General features: G+C 36.0%; 1 protein-coding gene across 4 annotated transcripts in view; it reads left to right on the forward strand.

Moving 5' to 3' along the window:
• LOC141442835 (serine protease 27-like) overlaps positions 1 to 19,451 on the forward strand; it is an 87,212-nt gene extending 67,761 nt beyond the window's left edge. For all 4 annotated transcript variants that reach the window (XM_074107963.1, XM_074107965.1, XM_074107964.1 and 1 more), the window contains 4 exons: positions 375 to 496; positions 3,937 to 4,113; positions 15,266 to 15,431; positions 18,640 to 19,451. In XM_074107963.1, the coding sequence (XP_073964064.1) occupies positions 375 to 496; positions 3,937 to 4,113; positions 15,266 to 15,431; positions 18,640 to 18,845 (671 nt within the window). In that variant the 3' untranslated portion in view covers positions 18,846 to 19,451. The remainder of the gene's footprint in view (positions 1 to 374; positions 497 to 3,936; positions 4,114 to 15,265; positions 15,432 to 18,639) is intronic.
• Positions 19,452 to 20,483: the final 1,032 nt, after the last annotated feature.

The following is a 20,483-nucleotide window of genomic DNA, read 5'->3' on the forward strand; positions in this document are numbered from 1 at the left end:
GCTCACGTTGATATAAAATTTGTTCTATTATCCAATAAGAGAAAGTAACTGGTATCGACATACCTGTTTATACCTGGCAACCCAGTAGTTCGTCCAGGTAAACAATAGCAAGTGCTTAATGCTTTAAGTCAGTATAATATGTTGCAACAAAAATCATTCTTTTTAAATAATTAAAAACAGCCTGTCGAGGATTTTTTTAGCAAACCCATGCCTAATATATTTTCTAATATAGGTACTTAATTTATTATAAAATACATTTCATTCTATTATCAGACCGGTGCTGATTTTTTCAAGTTCGGATCTTAGACCTACGCCGACCATAGTCGCTGAAGTGTCTATATTTCGTTTAATGTTCAAACATGCAACTTCTACAGCGGCACAATGCTTCCGGAGCGCACGAGAGGAGCCGTTGGTTGCCAGCAGGTACGCCGTAGCCCTCGGAAAAATCTATCGACCCTGGAACCACACCATGGAGCTTGGGCCGCATAAGTCTGATGTAAGTGGTCTTCCAAAGCCATAGCACAGAATATATAATAGTACTGGCGTACAGAATGGCCACGCCCGCCCCGCACCGGTTCGAGTTACCCCACCCCTCAATCGCAGATTGCAGGAAAACCGCAGGAAAGCAGTCGGTTGCCCTATATATACTGTAGTCTTTGGTCGGGTGCGCAACGCGATGTATGTCGGTCGCACCGTCGCACGGCACTAAGTTCGGGAGCAATAACTTTGCGAAATGGTGATATACTGTGCATTGTATGGGTGTTTGTCAACAGCCAAAGATAAGAAAAGGAGTTTTTTTCGATTTCCGAAGGACGAAAAAAGGTAGGTAAGGTACCTAACCAACTTTAATTAGCAACATGTACAATGTACTTAGGTATTAGGTAACTGAGGAAAAAACCAATACCTAGGTTTAAAAGTGTGTACCTATAATGTATAAATAGACGTCTTATATTAGTACTTAGGTAGGTATTTGTAAAATTGATTTGTTAATTCTCTCCTATCAATAGACCAATATATATCTTATTTAAACACACTATATTAATTATATAACAAATTTTCTAAAAGTATCGCGATTAATACATGAAATAACTAATTAGGTACCGAATAATTCGTTCAAGTTTGTAGTCATATATTTATTGTAATGTAAAATAATAATGCTTAAATACATAGACAGACACATTTTAAGTAGGTTTAAATAAAAATATATGATTAACGATTACATTTATTTACACATCTAAGCCATACCTACATACCCTATAGTACTAGGGTTTTGCGATAGTCAGCCCTGTGTGTCTTACGCACACATTGACGCGTGTACAGACGTCGTCGTGCCTATGTAGATTCAAGAACGCGTATTTTGTATGGCGTGGGCTCCCTGTGGCCATAGCTAACTTAGACATCGACTGTATCCTTGAGCTAAGCGTATATTATTATCATCGTCACACAGTACCTTGGCGACCGAGATTCGCTCGGGGCATTTTTTTTATATCGTGTTTTTTTGTGTGTGTGGTTTATGTGTTTGAATAAGATTCAAAAATAAAACACAAAATAAATATTTACCAACTAAATAAATCTATAAATAATAATAAAAAGAAAATGAAATCTAGATCTGAACCCTACACCTACGGCGTACAAGCCCAACGCTATATATCAATGCTATGGAAATTACCGATCATTACTGCGTATACTTATTGTACTTTCAATCAAACCATTCTTTTAAATTAAAAAAACACGCGTTTTCCCAGAGATAAGACCGCAACATATTATAAGATCGATTATTCGACCCCAAATATTTAGCGAATTTCGTAAAAATCGTTCGAGCAGTTTCTGAGATCCCCGATGTTATATAATAATAAATAAGTAAATAAAAAAATATGCAAGAATTGTTTGTTTAAAGGTATAAAATAGTGATCGTCATAAAATCTTAAAAGCACCGATTTTAATGTTATGGTTTTCCAAAGATATGGCAGTCGTCGGGTTTACCCTTAAAATGTCGACCGACATACTTTTAATCGAATATCGTTTAAAAGTCAACGTTTCATATTTTTTCATTTCGTTGAATATTCATTGCCTGGAATTATTAGAATGAGTATTTTTAAATCGCCGATTTTTAATTTCTGGAAATATTATTTAAGAGATTGTTTATTTGGCAGATATTCATTTCATATTTTATTATTTCATACTTTTTGAATGTTGCAAATGTTACATCTTAGAATATTAATTTAATATTTATCATTTCACAACTTCAATGATTTTTTTGAAGTCGCAGTTGTAATGTACTTTTTTAGTAGCGATTTATTTCTGTTGGGGTCGCAATTCTAACCTAACCTAACCTACTATCCTGGTAGCGATTTATTTTTGTTGGGGCACAGTTCTAACTTAACCTAACCTACTTTTCTGGTAGCGATATATTTTTGTTGGGGTCGCAGTTCTAACCTTACCTCACCTACTTGCCTGGTAGCGATGTATTTTGGTTGGAGTTGCAGTTCTAACTTAACCTAACCTGCTTTCCTGGAAGCGATGTAATTTTGTTGGGGGTTTGCATTTCTAACCTTACCTTACCTACTGTCCTGGTAGCGATTTATTTTTGTTGGGGTCGCAGTTCTAACTTAACCTAACCTACTTTTCTGGTAGCGATATATTTTTGTTGGGGTCGCAGTTCTAACCTAACCTAACCTACTTGGCTGGTAGCGATGTATTTTGGTTGGAGTTGCAGTTCTAACCTAACCTAACCTACTTTTCTGGCAGCGGTTTTTTTTTGTTAGGGTCGCAGTTCTAACCTAACCTAGCCTACTTTCCTGGAAACGATGTAATTTTGGTTGGGGGTCGCAGTTCTAACCTAACCTTACCTACTGTCCTGGTAGCGATTTTTTTTTGAGGTCGCATTTTTAACCTAACCAAAACTATTTTAATAATAGTAGGTAAGTATATTCATTTTATTTTCAGAAGAATACAAGCCTTCAAATTCGCTAAAAATTATGCAAAAGATGCAGAATTCAATCTTGAATCACTAAAACTAGTAGAATATATTGTTATAATATGTAATCAACTATGAAATATATCTAATAATAAGACGTCGATAAAATAAACAGCGATATTTAGTTGTTCTCTCATGAATAGTTGATGAAATGTATTTGTACTTTTGTTGTAATAATTGTTTTAATGTGAACTATTCGATGAACTGATATTGCTCGCAGAGAAAATATTAGTATTGAATATTCGATATATCGTTTTCGATGATATGAAATTCGATAATAAGTTTGTCGAAATTTCAAGGGGCACCCCAGTCGTCGAGTATAAATAATCCCGGCGCTACATTAGACATCGCAATGAGGGCTATCGCGTATGGATTCGCCACTAGAGGCGCTAGTGTAGCGTGAGATTTCCGAAATGTCAAATCTCATAGTTTTTGGGTGAGCTACGCGGGTTTATTTATAATTAGAATAATTTTGTGAATATTTTGCAATATCTGAAATTAATTGTGGCAAATATGCGTTCCGGCGCAATGAATGTCTGTGTTTTGAGACAGTTTTGTCTTTCTACTATATTTATGGTACGGTTATACTCGATATTTTTATGGTACGGTTTTAAGGTGTATTAAATATGATTTTAATCTAAACTTTGTTTTCACACCCCTAAAACAGACTTCGAAAGCCATCCTTAAAAACCTCACGCAACAGTGCGCCATCTAGTGAGACAAAAAACGATAGCCCTCATTCCGTGTCGCAGTGCCACGTATACATTCAACTACCTACTTGTACTATAGGTAGAGTCTTTCACGATGACGCGTGCCGTGGTTCTTATTACAATTTCATTAATGTTTAATTTTGTCAAAATCACGCGTCTTCGTGGATGACACTAGGTATACCTATATTATTCATTCTGTGATTCAACGTAGGCCTGGTTTTAGTAATGACTCAATAAATTGTATTTCAGGTCGAAGAAATTAAGATTCCAGCTACATATGCGGGTGAAGAAAGCCACTTCCAAGCTGACATCGCACTGGTCTTCATGTCAACGCCGGTGGTGTACACCACCTACATCCGGCCCGTCTGCGTCGACTTCGGCGCCGAGTTTGACAAAGAACAGCTGCGAAGTACTAATAAGGGGACGGTAAGAAAGATTCCGTTCGTTTTGTTCGTAGGTAAAACCACGCTATACCTACCCAATTTATTAAAAGTGTAAACAAACCGATTTCATCAAAAAAATCTTGTATAAACACTCACTGGATCGAATCAATAACAAATTTATCTATAATTCTTGTCTTTTAACTAGATGTCTAATCATTTTTTTCACCAAAATTCACTTCATTTCAATATTTATTTTTCACTTTTTATCTTCGTCAAAATCTGACGTTATTTTTTCATTGAAACATTTCATGTGTATAATCTGTAGTAGCATAGCTAGCGTAGATGGTGGAAAATTTGACATTTTAAAAATCGATTAATGCGTGGATGATTAAGCGATTTTAATTTACTTTCCTTAAAATTGAAAAATAGTTACTACTTTTATAATTGAATAAAGTCATTGGAATGAAATCAAGTATGGTAAATAAAAAAACAGACAAAAATACTGTGATCTATTCAATTTATAAATTAATCGGTTTACTGAACAGATTAATTATTTTGCAATAGGTTCTAGGTTTTCACATCATTGAATATCTGTGTTCGGATAAATGGCGTCTTTGTTACACTTTTCATAAATTGGATCGAAATACAATATATTATGGTGATGGATAACACACAGCTACAACATGTCGTGTAATGACAGCAGGATTTTACTCACTCATTTCATTCATTCTCCTTTTGTGCAATCAGCTATTTTTGTGGCTGTGTGTGTATTCATTCACTTCAACTCTCTCTCTCTCTGTCTCTCTCTCTACTTCATTTTCGTAATGGCTACGGAACCCTATTTTGGGCGTGTCCGACACGCTCTTGGCCGGTTTTTTAGCATTAGAAAGAAGGTAAGCGATCGTGACGTGTATTTTTATTGAAAAACAAACACCTTCGAAAAATAAGTCGCAGCAAATATGTAACAATTAGCACACACGCACAACCATCGCGCCTGTATTCTCAAATGGGGTGAGTAGAGCACACGAAACTTTACCGCTTCGGAGCCTCTTTTAGAAATTTTAGGTTTTAAGTTTGACAAAAACGGTACAATAGTGACAGGTTGCTAGCCTGTCGCCTACGGTATACCTTAACCTATATCCTCAGTCGCCTCTTACGACATCCACAGAAAGGGGAGAGTTGTAGGTAATTCTAACCCGACACCACACGGGATTTACACAATTGGGATGCACCAAAAAAAAATTACCTTTAGTGTTTATTTTATTTTTGGAAAGAATAGGATATTTTAAGTTACCATTTTCATTGATTTTGAATTTGGATGAGTATTTAATTTTTTATATTTTTTTTAACGAAATACGCTGGATGACGTCACAGTTCACATTCCATTGCCTTTAAAAATTCAGGTCGTACATAACATAATCTGTGGCATTACAATTTGACAATAATTCAAGCACGCCTTAGGGTCCTAAATGAACCATGACAAATACCTAATTTTATTTATTTCTCTTCTTTTAGCTTCGATAATTCCTTTGTTTGTTTAATGGTGTGATAATTAATAGATATCTTTTATTAAAATCTGATATTTAAATTCTTTTGTATTTACTTTTAACGTAGTAATAAATTACTTATAATTTAATTTGTAAAAATACATTGGAAATACTCGTATACATTTCGGACTTTACGATAATTGACAACTGTTTAAAGCCGGGTGCGCATGTGATTAAAGTTCTATCTTTGTCACTCTTTGCTATTATAAGCAGGACAGCAACATTTCAAACTGTCAATTTGCTTAAGAGTGTAGACCTGCTTTGCCTTTGAGACGAGACACTGCATGGGTCATATGAGGGTCATTACTTACATTTTGTTTATTTAATTCAGTTTATCACATTTTTGGAATCTGATTTCTGAAAACGCTTTACAAAGCCTATTTCTCCGAATGGTTTTCGATTTATTATATGTTGTCAAAAATTGGGACGACATAATTTATGATCATTTACATTATTTTGGTATCATAAGTAAAAGACTCGTCAAGATTGTTTACCCTTTTTCTAATGCTAAAAAAACCGGCCAAGAGTCGGACACGCCCAAAATAGGGTTCCGTAGCAATTACGAAAAAATTAAGTACTTAATATTTTGGTTAGGATTTCGTATTTTGTACGGAACATTCCAAGTTTAGGTATATTTTATACTTACAATTTTAAGTTGAATATCTTGCAAACTAATCACTAAGTTGAAAAATCGTTTTAGCAACCCCCTAATGGTTTCAAGACATATCCAACGATACGATACCCCACACTACAAGGATGGATGAGAAAAAAAAATCACCCCCACTTTACGTCTATGGGAGGTACTCTAAAAAAATTTTTGTTTTAATTTTTTATTGTACCATTTTGTCGGCATAGTTTATATATGTAAGTATTCATGCAAAATTACAGCTTTCTAGCATTAATAGTCCCTGAGCAAAGCCGCGGACAGACAGACAGACAGACAGGCATGGCGAAACTATAAGGGTTCCGTTTTTGCCATTTTGGCTACGGAACCATAAAAAACAAATTCAAATACAAATCATTTATTCAGTAGATAGGCCGCAATGGGCACTTTTACACGTCATTTTTTAAACTACCAGCGGTTTCGGAAAGACCATCATTGCCAAGAAGGATGCGCCGCAAGAAACTTGGCAGAAAGTCATTTTTTCATGATAATATAATTACAAATAAAATACTTTAAAACTATAGTATACAATTAAAGAAAAAAAAGTGCAAAAAAAACAGGGTGTATGGGGTCCCTTAGTTACAAAACTAAACACGAACTATATCTAAACTATTATCTACGTTCAGTAGAAGTGTAGAATGCTTCCACCGTCATAAATTTTAAAATAAATACGAGCGAAGTAACGAAGAAACGAAGTATATACGAGCTATATATAGAAAAATAGTACCTTGCATAGCAGAGACACCACAATAGAGAGATTTCTCTCCAGGCGGATGTACCTAATACTATCTAAATACCTAAATCTTCTGTCAGTTAGATTATCAAAAAATATTGGACACGCATTTTTTTCTCTTGTTAAAATATCAAATACTTAATATCAACCAATAAAAACTTTTTAACAAAAAAATTAAACCGCCGAAAAAACTGAAATGCAAAAATAATACTGAAACCTTTTTTTTATTTAACCTTAATCTAGGCACTAGTTTGAAGTCGTTGCCTCAGCACGAGCCAGCAGGAGTGGTAGAAACCCATCAGGTAGAAGACTATAGGTCCACTACACCTACAGTACTGTACCTATTGTTATTTGCTTGAACCAAATAACAATTCTAAACATTAATTAATTTATTTCAATTTTAACCACCTTTTTGACCTTATTTTATAATAAACATTTAGGTACTAAAATTAGGTATAACGTTAGTAAGCAAAACAAATATTATGATAATTCAATATTAGACAGTCCAATGTTAGTTAAAACGTTATTCGGCTATATATGATGATTAATTAAAATGAGGATCGACAGTGAGTGTTCGATAAAATAATATTCGACAAAACAAGAGATGCAAATGATATTAGTTAAAACTTCAGATTTGCATGTTGCAGAAAGTTTCCAAAAAGTTGTAAAAGTTCTTGGAAATTTCTGTAAATTTTCGAAAAAATATAGGAAATTTAAATTTAAGAAACGGAAAGTCTTAATCCCCATACAAAATTGTGAGAAGTTTCCGAAATTTTCCTATGTGAAAAATTCTGCCGTTTTGGAAAGTTCCTTTTGGCACATCAGTAGTTACAACGTTATTCGGCTATATAATAATTTGATTAGTTAATAGAATCGACAAAGTGAGTTTTCGACAAAATAATATTCGACAAAACAAGAGTTTTATGCAAATGATCATTAATTAGTAAAAATGAAAATTCGACAAAATAAAAATTATTAATAATGAAATAATTCATAATTATTGACTTTAGACAAACTAATCATTATAGTACCTAAGTTGTTAGACAAAGTGAAATTGGCAAAAAAAATTTAGACAAGTCAAGGGAATACCCAATCAATCCCTGTTTTCCTTTTCTTAGGGTAGAAATATTTTTCAAATTTAAATGGGACCACTCTCGGGGTAGACCTACGCTTTCCAATAAAAAAAGAATTATCAAAATCGAACTACCTACTGTGTAAGAAGTTATGCGTGGTCATACATAATATATATACATATATTTATATATAAACACGCGTGGAATTGAGTAGGTACCTTCTCCGTTTTTTTCCGTCGGTTGAAAAAAAATCTTCCACCGGTTCGGAAAAACCTTTGTTGAGAAGAATCCGGCAAGAACGCAACGTGGAAGGTACTTATATATTTTTAAACAGATTTACAAAATTATTAAATGACTAGAGTTTACCCGCGGCTTCGCACGCGTAAACTATTCGATCTGGTAGTTACAATCTAAATTCCGGGATTTTACAAAGTTGTGGGAATATTGGAATTAAAGTAGCCTATGTGTTATTTCAGACATCCAGCTATCTACATACCAAATTTCATGACTCTAAGCCCAACGGTTATTATTTCTTAGATTTTATCCCTATCCCGTGGGAATATCGGGTATTATTCCAGGTGTCCAGCTATCTACGTACCAAATTTCATCTAAATACGTCCAGCCATTTTAGCGTGAAATAGTACCAAACATACACACACACACACACACACACACACACACACACACACACACACACACACACAAACTTTCGCTTTTATAACTTACTTTGTTGGTCAATGTTTGATGTCATTGTTTACAATGTAAGTTTTATTGTACCGTTTGTGCCCAAATATATAAATAAATAAATAAATAATTAAAGTAAACTTTCGCATTTATAACTATAATATAACTAGCTTTTACCCGCGGCTTCGCACGCGTAAACTATTCGGTCTGGTAGTTGCAATTGAAATTTTCGGGATTTTACAAATTCCCCTGGAACGTTACAAAATTTATATCGTGGTCTTCATTGAGGTTGTGTTGTGAATAACTATACAAAATTCAAGACTAAACGCAGTACTGAAATTTTTCTCTATCCAAATTCAAATTCAAATCATTTATTCAGTAAATAGGCCGCAATGGGCACTTTTACACGTCATTTTTTAAACTACCAGCGCTTTCGGAAAGACCATCATTGCCAAGAAGAATGCGCCGCAAGAAACTTGGCAGAAAGTCATTTTTTCAAAATAAAATACTTCAAAACTCCAGTATACAATTAAAGAAATAATTACTAAATAATAATAATAATACAGGGTTGTATGGGGTCCCTTAGTTACAAAACTATCCCGTGGGAATATCGGGATAAAAAGTAGCGTATGTGTTATTCCAGACGTCCGGCTACCTACATACCAAATTTCATAGCCCAGCGGTTGTTATTTCGACATTTTATCCCTAGGTATCCCGTGGGAATAGGTATCGGGTCAAAAAGTCGTCTATGTGTTTTTCTAGACATCCAGCTACCTACATACCAAATGTCATGACTCTAAGCTCAGCGGTTATTATTTTAAGATTTTATCCCTATCCCATGAGAATATCGGGGTAAAAAATAGCCTATATGTATCATTCCAGAGGTCCAGCTACCTACATACTAAATTTCATGGCTCTAAGCCCAGCGGTTGTTATTTCGAGATTTTATCCCTAGGTATCCCGTGGGAATATCGGGTCAAAAAGTCGTCTATGTGTTTTTCTAGACATCCAGCTACCTACATACCAAATTTCATGACTCTAAGCTCAGCGGTTATTATTTCAAGATTTTATCCCTATCCCATGAGAATATCGGGGTAAAAAGTGGCCTATATGTGTTATTCCAGAGGTCCAGCTACATACATACCAATCGGGTCAAAAAGTTGTCTATGTGTTTTTCAAAGTCAAAGTCAAAATATCTTTATTCAATTTAGGCTATAACAAGCACTTATGAATGTCAAAAAAATCTACCACCGGTTCGGAAAAACCTCTGTTGAGAAGAATCCGGCAAGAAACTCAACGAGGTATATTTTTTAAACAGATTTACAATATTATGAAATGATATGTATAGGTACATCACAAGTATTTAACACAACTTTATTTTTAACACAGTAAGTTCGCTATTTGAAGGGATCGCTAATGCGGATCGGAATTATTTCCAAATATCCCTGTCCATGATATAATCATTAACTTTATAATACGCCTTAGATATTAATGTCTTCTTGACAATAGATCTGAATTTTGTATCCGTTTCATTTATAATATTTGAAAATGAAATGCTGCCAGCATCTTTGGTACCATGCCGCAGGGTCCATTTTTAGATTTATTATAGTTTTAGTTTATTTAATTTTATTGTACCTAATATACCTTTTTTATAGTTGGACCTGTATTGTTCTGGAAATAAAGTCAGTATGTATTTTAAAGTTTTGCAAATAACAACTTACCTACCTAGTCTATGTAGGGTAGGTACCTATTTTTTACCCGACTGCGAGGAAGGAGGGTTATGTATGTATGTAAACTCTTTATTGTTCAAAATAAAATGAACAATATATTTTTTGGAATTTTATTATAAAAACGTATGCAATTTCCCAGAAACGACTTTTTGGTTTTAGCCAGTCACTCACTCACTCACAAACTTTCACATTTAAAATATTATATGGTAGGATAAGTAGAATTAGTAGGATAGTCAGTTACTTGCTTATAGATCTAGTGAATAAGTAATGTTTTTTCATCGCATCAAGATACATAAAGGTAAACCAAAAATATATGACTATTATCAAGAGGGCCCTATTGTTCTTATTTATATGGCAATAGTTCAGTATAGTCGGAACAATGCTTTCTTTTTCTTTGGCGACCTAAAACCTGAGGAGGAACGACCTTCCTTCGTAAAATGACTCCGATATACCTAAAAAGTTTATTAATAACTATAATTACTGCTTATTTTTACCAGACTACAAAGACATCTTGACTTGTCTACAACGTTTACCTGTTAGCTCCGATGTTAATTTGAAAAGGTTTTGTAGCAAATAGTTTCATTCCCCAGGCGTTTTTTTTTCCAGTAGTTTATTATAAACATTATTTACAATGATTCGTTGTTGACTACGAATCGTTTTGGGTATTTTTTTATTTTATTTATTCCTCTTAATGGCGGCCATAAGGCTTGGGCCAAATGTCAGTTAAATTAAAGATAAATATATTCTTCTTATGCATGTTGTACGGTGATTGTAGTTTTTGCAACTTGATAGCAAAATTCCAGAAACCACGCGGAGACCACTTGCGCATTAAAAAATGTCAGACACGAGAGCAATATAGACTTTTGTGATCACTGTTCACTGTTAAGGTTAATCGCCGCATAAAACACTATCAAAATTATACTTCAACTAGCCAAAGAAGCAAATACCAAAATTAGATATCGTCTACATCCGCCATGTTCGAATGCTACAAATCGAATCAAATTTTTTTGTAATTGTTCAAAGAAACCGCCACAGTGACACTGACAATCATTAAAACTATTGCCAGTGTAAGAAATTAGTTCCAATGCAATTCCACAACATGGCGAATAAATTATATATATTATATATTTCTGGTCAGGCTATAATACTTTTTAATGTGGCAATAAATGTCTTTTTATTTTTTTATATTTATTTAAATACGAACTTTTCCGACAAAATACATTATTCATTACTTCTGTACATAAACAGTGATAATAAAAAATCACAAAAGGATTACGAACACTGTTTCTTATGCATATCAACAAATCTGCAACTGGAGTGCCGAAAACGCCGATGGACGTCTGTTCTGCAGAAGCGTCGGCATCGCAGCAAAGAAAGAACGTAATCTGCACCGTGAAAATCGAAACTCAATGTTCGTAGCGTACCGTCCCTCTCGCTCTCGTATTAAATAGTATGTGTTATAGGGACCACACGACACGAACTTCGAGTTTCGAGTTTCGTAGTAGCCCTGCTGGCGCGTGGTAATGAATGGGTTAAAGAGCTTTACAGACTGCAATGCAGGATAATGAATAGATTTCTTTTTCCCAGAATGGCAACACTGCCATAGATAGATCGCTCTTAGGGTTTCTGGTTTCTCGACCTTCTTTTTTTCTCGAGTTTCGAGAATTCTCGAGGCTAATTTCTCGAGTTTTCTCGGGTTCTCGAGTTTTTTATAAAAACAACAATTAAAACCATGAAATAAAATATTTTTCTCAAAAATGTTCGTAAAAGTTCACATTATTCATTACATATCAGAAAGTGAAGTGCATAGTTTATATTCAGCGAAAAATTAAAAAGATTGCAGGCGCGCTAGCTCGACAATAATAAATTAGCGCGCCTGCAATCAGTTACAACTTTTTTTTAAAGTTAAAAAGGCCATGGGAATGTTGGCACAAGTCGTATACAGCCAAATCTAATGGGCGGTATCAGATATTTTGTTGGTACTTCGGACTTTTTTTATTGGTCTGAAACAGCTTGTGGTGTTTTCGTGGAAAAATACAGCTGCAGTTTATTTTAATGAAAAGGCGGGAAAGCATAAGAAAAATAATTGGAATAAAATTAAATGACGATATATTTTGAGAAAAAGTTTAGTCTATTTCAGAATTATTCATCATTTTTAAGAAAAGCTTTATATTAGTCTCGGCTGGAATAGCAATTGCTGGCTTCGTATGAGTTAAACGGACTCGCAAGCTCGTCCGTTTAATACTCATACTCGGCCAGCAATTGGCTACTTCCAGGCCACGACAATAATCTACTATTTTAATCTGTGACGTTTTTATTGCACCATAATCATAATTTTGTTGTATTTTTACGACGCAGTGTGCAAGTGTATGCAATCCCATACATTTCAGTCCGAAATGAACGAGTATGTCATCATCATCATCATCATCTCAGCCGTAGGACGTCCACTGTTGGACATAGGCCTCCCCCACAGACCTCCAGTTGCTTCGGTTGGCAGCGGCCGAGCTAACGAGTACTCATACATAGTCATTTTGTTAAATTATTCTAATATATTCTAAGAACTAAATAATTAAATAATTTTCAGTAAATAATAGCCGTTGGCTGAAATTTAAGGAACTCGTCAAAAGTGTAGAAAGTGTGCTCGACAAGCCAGTTTTTCAGTCTTTTTTTAAAAATGTCTAACGACGGAGCCGAAGTAATTGTCAACTTGTTGTACCTACACCGTCGGGCCTACAACATGAGTCACTTTGCCGGACTTAGCGAGCCGTCGCTTGACTGGACGGAGCCTTTGAGGGTTACGCAGCGAGTGGGTTGCCATATCAGCGCGCCTACCATACTTGCACAGATTACTATATACATATACACCAGTTTGGAATATTACAAGCGAGGGCAGTATTCCTAACTCTTTAATAGAGTATGTGATTGCGTACAATTACCCACTCCGCACGTTTACCCCACACACATGACTCTGTGTGTGTATGTCCATTTCTTTAGTCCTTGCTGCAGCCTAAACGGCTGGACGGATTTTAACATATGAGGAATCCTTAGATTCGTTAGAACTGTCGGAGAGACATAGAATATACAGGGTGTAACATTCATATCGGTCAGTATGGGAAAGTCTGAAACCATAAGACATTACGATGATCAGTTCTTAGGAACCATGTCTTCGATTCTAGTAAGAAGAAAAACTGCATTCATACATTTTAAAAAAACTTGTATTCAGGGAATCGTACCCGGACGTTTTGAAAAATAAAACTTACATTAAGAATGTTAATGAATTATATTAAATATAATGACCCGGATAACTCACGTTTTAAATCGAGTTTAGCTCGACATGTTTCGGGCTAATCCGTAGCCCTTCGTCTTCGGAGCAACGCGACTCAGCGGCTGCTGCAACACGCAGTTGTAATGATGATGAAAACGCGGGTAGTTTTGTGCCGGTGTCAGTTTCGTCGGGTAGTCGCGCGAGCAGAGCAGCGGCGCGCAGTGCGCGTGTTGCAGCAGCCGCTGAGTCGCGTTGCTCCGAAGACGAAGGGCTACGGATTAGCCCGAAACATGTCGAGCTAAACTCGATTTAAAACGTGAGTTATCCGGGTCATTATATTTAATATGAGTGAGTCTCACGGTAGTTTCATGTTCAAAATGTTAATGAATTGTTATGAATTGTGGAAATACAATGCATTTTATTCATTCTAGATACCGTGTTTAATAGTACCTGTAACATTTATTGCTTATGACCTACTCTATCGATATCCGAATAGTAATAATGTACGTTTTATTTTTCTGACTGTGTTCGATTCCCGAACTGAGAAGTGTTTTTTTTAATGTTTGAATGCAGTTTTGCCTGTTACTAAAATCGATGACATGGTTCCTAAGAACAGATCTTCGTATGTCTTATAGTTTCAGACTTTCCCATACTGACCGATATGAATATTGAAGTCGGTTTTAAACATATATGTATGTATAGGTATACTTTTAATCGACCATTTCACAGAAATATCAAAAGAGAATGAAATAAAACAATAAATTTAAAAAAATCTAAAAAACCCCGACGTCAAATTCATTTCGTGAACAGCTCAAAGATGTTGAGGTAAAATTTTTATATTGACAATCAACAATGATAATAACAAATCAAATAGACAGGGTTACAGCCAGTATTGTTATAGAGTAGAAGTGTTTGCTTAAAACCTCTTCTAACATCCTCCCTTTTTGGCAAACTCTATCTACAATATTTTATTTTTAAAATACTTTTCGATACGCATCTGCTACCATGTTGAGGTAAAATTTTTATATTGACAATCAACAATGATAATAACAAATCAAATAGACAGGGTTACAGCCAGTATTGTTATAGAGTAGAAGTGTTTGCTTAAAACCTCTTCTAACAAAAGATTCTTAGCAATGGGTCCTAAATTAAACTTTAACTTAGCTAAATTTACGTAACTGTTCGACAACTAGACTTACCTATTTTCTTCCTTTACGTTTTTCTGAAGTAGTCGGGTTTTTGATTTTTTGGTACTTTTACTACCTCTTATTTAGGTAAGGCAAGGAACAAAAATTAAAATCTTACGTAATAATCAAAACTTAAGAATAAACTGAACAGATTAATATTTATATGTGCACGAGAGCCAACAACTTTTGGGAGTACAAATGAAAATGCCAGCCTATTAGGTACCGTACCGCATTGATCTAATTTTGTACATCCCTGCGTTTTCGATGACCAATATAAGGGGTCGTGTGCCAATTATAAAACTTAAAGAACAGATTACAGGTTGGGGCCTGACATCGGAGGACGACGTTGGCCGTGGCTCCCCGGTGCTGCAGACGGCGGAAATGCCGTACGTGGATACGGAAAAGTGCATCGCTGATATGCCTTCTGACTTCAGAAGGTTCATCACTGTTGATAAACTCTGCGCAGGCACCGTGAATGGCAAGTACTCTCATTCTCTTGTTATTTATTACCTGAGCGTCCTTGATATTACAACTGCAGCTAAGAAAATTAAGAAAAATACACAATGTAAATGGTTTATTGCCAATGAAAAATATATTTATATAAATATTTACTGCATTAATGTAGTTTTCTTCAATATAAGCCTGGTTATTCTACATTTTTTTTTTGGAAATAATTCAATATAGGCAAGGGCTGTTCAAATTACTAAGCGGGCATGCTTAAACCTACTTTAACTTCGACTTTCACACTATTTTTATAAACGGTTGATGGTTACGAGTATGACTTTACCAATAGTCTGTCTGTCAATAGTTTTGTTACTCGTATTTCCGTTAACTAACAAGTATCTTTCACGATGGAGCGATTCTTCAAAAATGATGCCTATGCCAATGGGGCTACGGAAAGTTGCAAAAATATTTAAATGTTTCAAGCCTATACCAAATCATTAAAACATATTATGGAGAGTATCATACGCTTAAAGGTTTACCAAAATTACGGCACAGAAGTGGCTCAGCAAACCCAAAATTCGAAGAAAATGTGCTGAGGCTGTTAACATCGTGCTAAAAATCGGTCAAGTGCGAGTCGAACTCGAACATGAAGGGTTCCGTAAACAGTTCAGTAAAAGTTTTTCTTAAAATTCTTCTAATATATGTTTTTTTGCTGACTGTAAGTATTTTATGCTCCTGGTTAACAAAGTACTCGTCAAGACAAAACAAACGAGTCCCAAATTCGCTGCGGTCGTGTCTTTTATCACAGAGTTCCTATGGTTACCCAGTCTAGCTTTATCATCAGATCAACTCCCATGTCATGATAATTATTGCATTGTCATCGGATCGGTATCGGATGTCAATCCGTTGAAGATATCCACTTCAAATTTGAGTTGAAAGATACCACCCGAGCAAACATAGTTACATTACATTACAAGCTGTGATTACAAGTAAATATTTATTTAATTTTTGTAATAGGTCCCATCAAAAACATTACATGAAAAAAGCTGCAAGTCTCGCAACGCAACGCAGTTCTTATAATGCTAAAGAGGTTTGAGATGCAAATGTTATACCAAGTCCGTTATTTTTGTCAGTACCAGTTTGGGTGTCCATAGAACTCGATTTTCATAACTTGCTTATTTTATTTTTTAAACACATAAATGACTTGGCCATCGCAAGGGTACATAATGATATAACAATAATCGTCAACGTAAGCTATTTAAAGTAATTCTACCTAATTGAAGGTAGCGCTAGCCTAATGAATTGCAGTTTGAGCGATACACATTACGAGTATGAGTAAAGCGTTAAGCGCGATGTCCAAGTCATTATGTGTTTAAAAAAATATTTGGTTTACTCTTTATTTGAGAACTATAAACTGTATTTTTCCACGGTTTAAAAATAAGCAAATTGTGAAAATCGAGTTCTATGGGCACCCCCCGGTACTGACAAAAATAACCGTCTTGGTATAACATTGCATCTCAAACCATTTTAGCATTATAAGAACCTGCGTTGCGTGACTTGCAGCTTTTTACATGTAATGTTTTTGATGGGATGGGATCTCATCACTTTTTGTAGGCAGTCCTTCATTTTTCTTTGCGGGTACTACTTCTTGTACTTACGCATTATTATCGTCTTTCGTCCATCCTCCCTCGTCCATCGTCCATCCTCATCCATCGTCCATCGTCTATCGTCCATCGTCCATTCTCGTCCATTGTCCATTCTCGTTCATCGTCCATCCTCTTCCATCGTCCATCGTCCATTTTCCACTCTCATCCATCGTCCATTATCGTCTATCGTCCATCGTGTACCGTCCATCGTCCATCCTCGTCCATTGTCCATCGTCCATTCTCGTCCCTCGTCCAACGTCCATCGTCCATCCTTGGTTATCGTCCATCGTCCATTCTTGTCCATCATCCATCGCTCATCGTCCATCGTCTATTCTCGTCCATCGTCCATCCTTGCCCATTGTCAAATACAAATACAAATATGTTTATTTTGCATAAAATGTGGTACATAAAGTTGGCAATAAAGTTGTACACGTTTCACACATTTAACCAGAAACTGGCAAGCATGATTTTAATTCTCGACATGACATCATTACGATACAGAAATCTGTACGCGGCGCCCACCAGTAAATGTGATGTAAAACAATTTTATTTTTAAATAATTACGAGTCGTGTCATGTACTTTAAAAAATAAAAATTAAGTATCGCGGGAAAGTATAAGGACATTTTAAGCATTTAATTTAATATTTTAACATATTGCTTTATTTTCTCGCATTATTGGAGAAAAGCACTGTACATGCGTCAGCGGAAATGGCAATTCGTGGATTCGTATTTATTGACGGACTCAGCTACGCTTCGTACGTCAAACCCTACTCTTCTACGAATTGCTTTTTCCCGGCCTCGGCAATAATGTACAATTATGTGTGTACCCCTGTTTGGACAGATATAATAGCCGATTAGATAAATATATCTATAGCTCATCATCATATCAGCCACTCACTGACGTTCACTGTTGGACATACCTACTCGTAGGTCTCCCCCATACCCTTTTAGTTGCTTTGGTTGGAAGCGACCAGCATGCAAGTCTTACCAGGTCAGTCGATCTCGTTGGTGGACGTCCTACGCTGCGCTTCCATTCGAGAACTTTTCGGCCCCAACAGCCATCCTCTGTGCTATATTATATGACCTAGAAAGTAGATAGTTAAATTATTATAATCACGGCTGTTGTATTTTTTTTTAATTTTGTATATGTGTTATAACTCTGTGCACGATTAAATGATTAAGTATTTTAAAAAATAATAATAACCACGGCTTCAACCTTGCTATTGTGAGTTTATTCCTGGTAAACACTGTAGATTTTTTTTTGTTCTAAAGCGGAAATTTTATGTCGTAGCTAGGGCCCGATTGCATAACAAAGTACGAGTATATTGGAAATTTTGTATTTAGCTTTTACATTAGTGGTATAGGGCCTGTACCACTACCATGAGTTTATAGTGTCTGTACTCGATAGCGACGGCGTAAATTATTTGTATGGAGAATTGTACAGCGCCTCTACAAATAATTTACTCCGTCGCTATCGAGTACGGTCACTGTAAACTCATGGTAGTGGACAGATCTTAGAATTGATGACAACACTTCATGGCAATTGTTCACTGGCTGGCTCACATCATGACATAGCCTCATTATTACGAGTTACAGGTACGGGTGCAGGGGTGTGCCGCGGCGACAGTGGCGGCGGCCTGGTGTTCCCCAACGTGGAGCGCGGGATCCAGCGCTACTACCTGCGCGGCGTGCTGTCCGTGGCGCCCCGCAATGAGCACAGATGCAACGTCCACACATACGCTGCCTTTACACACATCTTCTCCCACGCCACATTTATTAAAGATCGCGTACCTATTTTTTAGGTACTTAGTGATTCTTCATTTTCATTATTAAGAGTTCACGTAATAGCATAACATTCTATTTTTCAGCCAACTTAAAAAAGGAGGACATTCTCAATTCGTCTGTATGTTTTTTTTGTGTTTGTTACGCGATAACTCCGCCAGTTGTGGGCCAAATTTCAGAATTCATTTTTTGTTCTAAATGAAATGTAGGTACTTCCGAGGTGGTCCCATTGACATCAAGTAAGGATCTGACGATGGGATCTAGAGAAATCGAGGGAAACCCTCGACACCCGCCATTTTGGCATTTTTAACACCAAGTCAAGTATTTATCATTTGGTAAACTGGACCTGATAAAGAAGACCGTAGGTACCTACTGGTACTCTGTTATAAAATAATATAACTATGCCGTGTTTGAGCTCGATGTACCTAATCGTTGTCAGATGCATTTTGGCTACAAAACACTAAAAATCAAGAAAAAAATGTTTGTTCAAATATTTGAACAGACTTCAAAAACCTTGAAAATTATTTTCTACTAGTTTGAAGTCGGTGTCTCAGCACGAGCCAGCAGGAGTGATTGAAGCGCAATATATAGTATGTAGTTGAGGTACAGACGACTATAGTTCAACTCCTGCTTTCACTGGTAGAAAATTATTTTGAAGGTTTTTGAAGTCGGTTCCATTTTTGAAAAAAAAAATGATCTAAATACAATCTAAATATCAGAAAAAAATGGCCATGGCACGCTTGGTTCAAGGTCTTTAATTCATGACACGAGCTACCATGGAACGTCATGAAATGTCATAGTAACATCGCATTAAATTAACAAGGGAAATCGTAATGACTTTTCCTTTGAAAAGGTTCCATGGCGGCTCATGATTTAAAGTCCTTGACTGTACAACACCTTACCTGCCTAGCAAAATTTTGCCGCAAATGTCGTATACGTACCGTGTCAAAAGTTAATCTATTATTTGAACCGGGTTAGTATTAGGTACCTATGGTATTACTCCGTCTAAAAAGAAGCTGGTCTAAGTACGAGCAAGCGGTATAAAAAGCAACTGGTTCCAAGTGTTTGTGTCGGAAACCTGAAAAAAGATAGGTTAGGTTAAAGTTGCGACTTTGGATCGTAGAATTAACGATGAACGGAGACCGGCTAGACCAGTGATTCCCAAAGTGGTCCAGGTGGACCCCCAGGGGTCCACGGGAGACTTGCTGGGGGTCTACGTAGGCGTGAACAAAAAATGGGGGTCCATAAGATGTTAATGGGGGTCCACGAAAATTTATCTGCTTTTGATAGTAAAGAGCCAAAATGTAAGCATAGTTTTTATAAGGGCCTACCTACATTGTTTTAAGTACCTAACTAAGCAGATAATATTTTAATAAGGCAAGCGACTGGACAGAACTCAGAAGCGACTCAATTTTTATTTTTTGGCGACTTAAAGAATGTGGTAGAAATTTAGCAGCAGGGGGTCCACCGAAACCAGTAAAATTTTGAAAGTGGTCCACGAGAAAAATAAGTTTGGGAACTACTGGGCTAGACATTCGGGGAACTTTTTAGACCAGTTGCTTGTTAGACCACTTGCTTCTTAGAACACTTGCTACTAAGGCCAGCTGCTTTTTATATGATGCGATACTAACCCATCTGTTTTTAATCAGCGACTCCCT

The sequence above is a fragment of the Choristoneura fumiferana genome, chromosome 26 (assembly GCF_025370935.1).
Source record: "Choristoneura fumiferana chromosome 26, NRCan_CFum_1, whole genome shotgun sequence".
Classification (NCBI taxonomy): domain Eukaryota; kingdom Metazoa; phylum Arthropoda; class Insecta; order Lepidoptera; family Tortricidae; genus Choristoneura; species Choristoneura fumiferana.